Source organism: Pteropus alecto, unplaced genomic scaffold, assembly GCF_000325575.1.
Source record: "Pteropus alecto unplaced genomic scaffold, ASM32557v1 scaffold79, whole genome shotgun sequence".
NCBI classification, from domain to species: domain Eukaryota; kingdom Metazoa; phylum Chordata; class Mammalia; order Chiroptera; family Pteropodidae; genus Pteropus; species Pteropus alecto.
Genome location: NW_006494612.1, coordinates 4,997,835 through 5,005,798, shown reverse-complemented (window position 1 = coordinate 5,005,798; position 7,964 = coordinate 4,997,835). Strand labels below are relative to the sequence as shown.

The 7,964-nt window shown below is 35.1% G+C and overlaps 1 protein-coding gene across 1 annotated transcript in view; it reads left to right on the top strand.

Annotated features, from left to right (window-relative positions):
- The window catches only part of SESN1 (sestrin 1), an 88,909-nt gene continuing 80,945 nt past the window's right edge, over positions 1 to 7,964 (top strand). Inside the window, exon 1 of the mRNA XM_015600150.1 lies at positions 1 to 675. Within this exon, the coding sequence (XP_015455636.1) occupies positions 400 to 675 (276 nt within the window). The 5' untranslated portion in view covers positions 1 to 399. The remainder of the gene's footprint in view (positions 676 to 7,964) is intronic.

The window sequence follows — 7,964 nt, the reverse complement described above, 5'->3', positions numbered from 1 at the left end:
AAAAAAACCCCGAATGGCTGGAGGGCGTTCAACTGCTACGAGCCTTTTGGGGCAGAGCACGGATTTGACAGCTCCACAACGTGAGGATATCCGCTAACACCGCGAGACGGAGGAGAACACTTCCCTGTCCAGCAAAGCCAGCACTGTAAGGTTTCAACTTTCCAACTTTTTTTTCAGTCTCTGAACAGAAGACTGCCTGCCCCTTCGTGTGGAAGATGGTGAGCTCTATCTTGCAGATCGTTTGAAAGCCATCAATATAAGACACTTCTTTTTCCAAATGTCATCCAGTCTTACGTTTTCATGACGATTCGATTTCCCTGATTCTTTCTCGTTTTAAAAATCCAAAGTGCTTTTGGGGACATGCTAAAGGGTAACTGAAGATTGCAAAAAAAAGTCGTCATGGCTGAAGGAGAGAATGAAGTAAGATGGGATGGACTTTGCAGTAGAGATTCAACTACTAGAGAGACAGCACTGGAAAACATTAGGCAAATCATTTTGAGAAAAACTGAGTATCTTCGTTCCGTGAAAGAGACGCCTTATCCATCAGACGGGTTTTCAAATGCTGTTTGTTTGGATGGGTTGAATAAACTTCTTGCTCATCTGCTTATGCTTTCTAAGAGGTGTCCCTTTAAAGATGTAAGAGAGAAAAGTGAGTTTATTTTGAAGAGCGCCCAGGTAAGGAAGAGCATTATAATTACAATTAATACAATGAAATGTTATTTGCACTTATATTCACTTTGTATTTCTAATAGGCTGTTATGTGAACTCATTATAAATGATGAGTTCAATCTACATCTTAAATTTAGAGTATTCTGTAAAACATTGAATTTGGGGTCAAGGCTGTCCATGATGAACTAAAATAAAAGCAATTTTCAAATATAATAAACAAGTATTGTCTTTCTAGAGTGTTTTAGTAGAAATTGCATTCCTCCTGGAAAAATATATGAAAGTTACAGTTAGTTGCAAGACAGATTTTTCCTTATAATCATTTTTACATGTTGTTAGGAAGTATATCCAGTGTGCTTTTCACATTGTTACAGTGTTCTGTGTGTAAAGTTTCACATTTAAATGCCTCTAAAATGATAAAGGATATTAAATGTTTCCTTGTCAGCTTGTTCAAGATAATTGGTGAAACAATTTTCTCTTGTTCTTAAAAACAAAACAAAAAACCCAGTGTCTGTTCTGTAAATGCAACCTTTCTTTTTTCAAAAAAAAAGAATTACATAAAGTAGTAAAAGCTTATGTTATAAAAGAGCTGACATCTTCAGATTTAAAAGTTGAACCCAAGTGGAATGTATGGTAGAAACACTTTTATGGTAAATTACTCAACTAGCTTTCTCTACGTTTGCTTGTTTGTTTTTCTTAAGCACACATACCTATTTAAATTGTGAGTGCAATAGGTTAAACATAGATTTTTCCTGTTTTGCATATAATCAACTTACCCCTTTTTATCAGATTTGTTAAAAGCACTCTTATTTTGAGAGGTTATTGTTAGGTATTAAGAATGCCCAATAACATTCTGTATGCGTGTCAGTCTACTCAGTCCACATATGTTCAAAGTCATAGTGTCAGTTTTTAAATTTTTCGATTTACTTGGGTATATATAGAGGTTAAGATGGACAGTTTTTCTATTCTGGCTTGAATTTAGCAATAGAAAAATAGTCGTGTCCACAAATTGAAGACTTAAGATTTTGGGATATTTCTTCTTACAAATACTTTGGAAATAATCATTACAGTTCATTTATCCGGAGTTACCAGAGAGGAATTATTTTTCTAAATACCTGAAGTTTACTCTTTTAAGCATCAAAAATTATTTATCATTCAGACTGTGGTGACTACAACAACCTTTTTTTTTGTAATGGGGTTATCATACACATCGAGTACTGTTGCATAGCTAAAGGTGGAGCATATAAGACTATGTGATTCATGTTTTTTGAATTCTCGTGTTCAATTTTTATAGTTTTTTGTACTTTGCTGTCAGTATACTTCACATTGGTCTCCTCTTGAACCTTTTATTTTGTTTCTTATTTATGTTAGAATGGGAAACCAGATAACCAATTTTGTTAAGTTATAATGAAAACAAGTAATTAGGCTCTGGAGAATATAGGGTCAAAGGACTGTAACAGAATGGTAAGTAAATGGGTACTGGGGTCAGACAGCCCTTGGCTCAAATTATACTCCTTTATTAAAGTAGTGCATAACCTTGGACAAGTAAGTTGCTTGTTTTAGCTTGGATTTCCACATCTGTAAAATGAGAATAATAACAGGTGTTGTGAGAATTAAATGCGATTTAAAGTGCCCCAATATATAGTGGATGCTCCTCTCCTCTTTCACATGTGAAGTACATGGACTGTGTGATATATATTTCAAGACTCATTGATCCTGCAAAATGATGCAAGAATCTCCTCTACCGTAAAGATTTCCTGTAGATTTGTCCTCTCTTTTTCATCTCTGCATCTATTGCAGTTTATTTCTGCCACAATTTTAACAGACACTCATAATGTGCTATAATCATGTCAGTGTGTCTTTCTCCCCCAGGAGGGCTGTAAGTTCTCAAAAGTATTGGCTGGGACCTGGAAGCTACTAAATAAATATCAAGTGGATGAACAAATTTATATTTGGCTTTTATTTCTTATCAGTCTGAATAGATGAAGTTATCAAATTAGGGAGTTTCCACCCCCACATTATTCAGTCATGCCTTCATTCCACAAAAGTTTATGGAACCCAGGTAAATACCATTTTAAGAACTGTGAACCAGTGGTGAACAGTTTTGACATTCTGCTGAAGGGATACAGATGATAAAGAAGTAAACCAATAATGTAGTTTTAGATAGGGAAGACTTCCCTGAAGAGATGACATTTAAGCAGAGATTTTATGAATAAATATTCTGGCAAAAATGATATTTTTGTGGGGTGCATTCCATACATAGGGAACACTATGTGTGGAGGCCTCATGGCAAGAAAGAACAGATGAGTTCTCGGAACTGCAAGTAATGCAATGTGGTTAATGTATACAGTTTGAGGTGAGTTTGAAAGCTGAAGCATGTGTTCTACAGTCAGACCTGGCTCCAACATTTGATTTGCTTTACAACCTTACATAAATTATATAATCTCTCCTTGACTCAATTCTCTCATCTGCAAAATGGGGATAATGCTAATGGTTCCTGCCTCACAATGAGAATAAAATGAAATAATGCTTTTGAAGCATAGCACAGTCCCTAGCACATTAGAAATGCTCAGTAATCTTTGGAATTCTTACTGTTTTTAGGCAGCCAGATAACAGGATCTTGTAAGCCATGTTAAGAGTTACAGACTTTATCTTAAAACAGTGGGAAGCCACTGAGTGTTTTGAGCAAGATGGTGACATGATCCATGGTGTATTAGAAGGATCACTTTGGACACAATGAGAATGGATTTCAGGAGTCAAGGGTGTATGTGCAATATCAGTTGTGAGGTTGTCTGCTACTCTAAAGCAAAATGGTGGAGTAGGAGATAGTGGAAAAAGTAAATGGATTTGGGAGATAGCTAGGAGTTAGAAACCATAGGATGTCGTATGTAATTGGATCCAGGAGATAAAGAAAATAACAAAATCAAGGATGGTTCTAAAGTTTCTGGCTTTAACTACTTGATGAATAGTTCAGTCATTTCTTGAGACAGAAGAATGGTAGAGAGTCATTTAAGGGGTCATAATGAGTCCGTTTTAGACATATTGAGATTATGTTGCCTATGTTACATCTGATTAGAAATAGTTCCTAAAGGGATTTCTGCCTTTACTACCACCCTTCTAGTTCTGCCATTGTTACCTCTCATTTCTCCAGGCTTAACCCATCCTCCACATAACTGCAGAGCCATTTATCTAAAATGAAAATCTGACCATGTTTCTCTCCTACCTTTAAAATACGATAGAATCTAAACTTAAGTATTCCAGCATCAATCTGGCTTCCACTTAACTACTCTGGCCTCACTGCCCACACTCTATCATCAGCCTTGCAGGGGAGACTAAATAATTCAAATGTAGTGCTCCATAATGCTTTTTGTTATTCTTTAGTAAAGCAGCAAAAGCTGAAGTGCATTTGCAATTCCTTCAGGTGATCCTGAAGACCCTTAATTGCTATAAGTCAGCTCAGAGGACTGTAGTCAAGAAGGGAGCGATGGTGAGGCAATGGTAGTATGGATTCAACTTAAAATGGCTAAACCTGTAAAAAATTGGCACATTCGGAGACAGCATTCTGTTCTCAATTGATTTCATGTCAACATGCTTAAATCTGTTCAACACATCTTTGAGAACTATTCTGTGACAGACACTGTACTCAGGACTGGAAGATCAATAAGGGTTGTTCCCTGCTTTTGAAGATTTTCCATTCTCATAGAAGGCTTTATTTATGCTTTTTAAAAAAATTTAACCCTGTAATACTTTTTTGATATGATTGATTCCCTAAACAAAGGAACAGAAGTAATAACACTGGCCCAATATGCTAACCTAGTCCACTGAATATCTTTATAATGCATGTAATTAAGGGAGGAATGTGAGTGTATGTATATACATCAAAAAGATTTTGAGAAGTATCCAAAATAGCCAAGTACTTTACCAAGAATGATCATGTGGTCATGTTCATTTTCATCTGAAAATGTCTGAAAGTAATTTGGCTTCAGATAGAAAATTTAGACCAACTAACAAAGTATCTTTGTTAAGTATGATAGAGGAGGCTTTTCTTTAGTGAAGTGATTGTTACCCCCCAGTGAGAAATGAAACTTTAGCTGTTGGGCATGATGCACATTCACAGTTGTTAGAGCTGCAGTTAGAGTATCCAGTTGGTATCCAATTAGGGAATATATAGTTTGTAAGTTTAACAATCAGAGGTTTATTATTTGGCATAATAAGTCTGGAGGTTGGGCAATTTCAAGCTTGACTGATTCATTAACTGAACTACATTGCCTTTTGCCTTCCATCTTTTTGTTCTTTCCTCAGCACAGAAAGTGCTATCTCCACTCATGGTTGCAAGGTTGCTACAGCAGTTACAAGAATCATGACTTTTCAGCTAATAAGAAGGGTTTCTTCCCATGTGTCTATCAGGGAAGTTCTTTTCCCAGAAACCCTCCAGCAGTCTTCCTCTTAGTTTCTATTAACCAGGTTTGGGTCACATGCCCTTTTCTAAGCCAGTCATATGAAGGCAAGGAAATTGGGTATTTCTACTTTTGGTTTGGACTAATCCACACTCAATCCAGGAGCGCCAAGAGAGCCCATCACTTGAACAAAGAATTTCTGTTGATGAGGAAGAAGAGACAGAAGGCAGTCAGGTTTAGTCAGAGGCTGCCATTAAAACTGCTCTTTAACGAGATAATATATTGTTTTCGTCTAGTTCTAATTTAGATTCTATTCCATTAGAAACAATTATTTTTATAATAATGTTATAAAATACAACATAACAGGTTAGGGATGTTCTAGAAGCAGATTTGGACTTTTAAAATGCTTATTTTGATTTCTTTTTTACTGCCATGTCTAGTCAAAGCCAAGAGTTTAAGGTAGTGCATCTCAAACATTCACTGCTGACTCTTAGCTATCATAGCAAATATGAGAGTCCTCTTTCAGTATTTACACTAAGCTTCTCTCTTCCATATCCACTATTTTCCGGCCTTATTTTATTGACACATTGAGAACTCAGTCCCTTTCCCTTAGAAAGCCTCCTGGCTTACTTCTCCACTTTGTGTTTCCTCTCATTCCTATCTTTGACCACTTTCTTTTCTTGCTTTTGAGCTCAGAGAATGCTATTTATCCTCAGGTTGTCTGGGCTTCTTTGAATGGAAGATGTGAAGAAATTGAAGGAAAATCTTTAAGTTTTTTTCCTAAATGGTTTGAAGACAAGAGCCTATTCCCGCCTCCCCCGCCCCCACCTGCCACCGCCACTGGGTTACAGGATGAATCATATCTGCATTATCTACCCTCAATGTCCTCTTTATAATATATAAATACATCCTGTCCTTTTCCTTTGTTCTGACTTTTCAGAAAGATCGATACTAAGAAGGATACTCTTTTTTTGTTTGTTTTCAGATTTTAAACATTTTATTCCTTTTACAGTGCCCCAAATGGTCTCTAATGGGGGGGGGGGAAGCAAAAACAATGAATGACTAATTTAAAAAATACTATTCTAACAGTTATTGTTTGGTTTATAAATGGCATATAGTGTTTTGTAGAAAAATAGGATGTTAAACAGTTGCTTATTAGATTTTCATGCATGGGTTGTTCATATCATGGAGGACCCTCTGAAATGATAGTTTAGCTTAATTAGAATTTTCTCGTCTTTAACACTTTGTACCCTTAAAGCGGTCTACAGATCATTCATGGAATAAAAGAATTAGAAAATAGGTATGCTGTTCTCTTTGTTTTAGAGTTATATTTTCCTTTTGGTAAGCCATTAGAAATTTGCAGGATATCTTTTAAACATTTGAATAGATAATAAATTAATGACTCAAATTGTCAACCTAAGGATTTACTGAAACTTTGACCTGACAAAGTAGCTGTGGAATCTTGGGTATAATAAAGGATTATTAATCACTTAAAACTATAATATGACAGGGCCCTATATGTGTTATGTCTTAGTCATAAAGAATTTTCATATTTAAAAACAATGTTTATGTGGTAGCAAATTAGCATGAACTGGAGGAACTGCAGAACTTTTAGAATTTGTGAAAGGACAGGGCAGATGTTGGGGCCGGGGGCGGGGGGTGGGCGGGCGTAGTGCTTAAAATGCATAGAAGGATGAAAGTACATCAGCACCCAGAGGCCTTGCCACCAATTTTAATCTTTATCACAGTTTCTCAAGTCAGTCTATTTTTTTCCCACACTGTGGTAAAATATCTACAGCCTTTCTAGATTACATTTATTACATTAAGTTAGAAAGACCTTGGTTGACTTCGATGAAATTACTTAGTACTTTAATTATGCTGGCACAGCATACTCAGGGCATCTTAGTGTTTTTCAGACTATTTGATGGTGGTATTGCTAGAGGCACTGGGCAGACTGGAAATTTAAATATGAAAACTTCAGCTAGATATCACATGATGGGAACATTATTTCATGCTTTCCATTTTTCCCTATTGGTTACTATACCAAGTTAAACTGGTGTCAATAAAGATACATTTACAGTAACATTTGTGTATAGAAAAAAAGTCTTAAAGATGCTTGTTTTTAAAAAAATGCTTTTTCATTGGAAATACTTAGGGAGTTTTTGTAGGGTGACAATTAGGACTATTTATTGGATTTTCAGTTTTCCTTTTAATGTTAAAAGTCTGTGTATTACTAGAAGACTGTCACAGTGTGTGACGTTTCAGTTTATAAGAAAAACACTCATGAAATTTGGCAGCACAAGAATTATCTGTCTTCCAGTCTCTAATCTCTTTTATATAACTACTTATAGAAAAATCTGATTAGACTGCAATGAAATATGGAATTACCTTAGAAAAAAAGTTACTTTTGGTTTTATATTTTATTTAAATCTTACCCCATTTCTAACTTAAAAAGGGAAAAGTCTTCATAGATTTATAAATTATTACTTATAAGATTACCTTGAGACAGATCCTAAGCTTTCAAACCATACTAAAGGAAAATAAAATATATGGTGTTTCGTGAGTTATGTTACCCAACTTAACTTTAATATGTACATATTCATTAAATGCATAGTATTCATTTAGTCTTTTAGCTTAATTGTTTAAATTGACAAGCTAGTAAATTATATATATGTCTTTTAAAAATTAGGATAATTTGTCAATTCTATGTATAATATTCAGTAAAGTCTAATTAGAATCTTAGTTTACCCGACTAAAAGTGAGCATTTACTGTTTTGATATTTTAGTGTTTGACAAGCACTGCATACTGATCTTTAAATTTTACATGATTTCATTTTCTAGCAAGTTGGCAGGTGTTAGCTGTCTATAATTATAACTGAGTAATTTTTCAAATGCTATTCA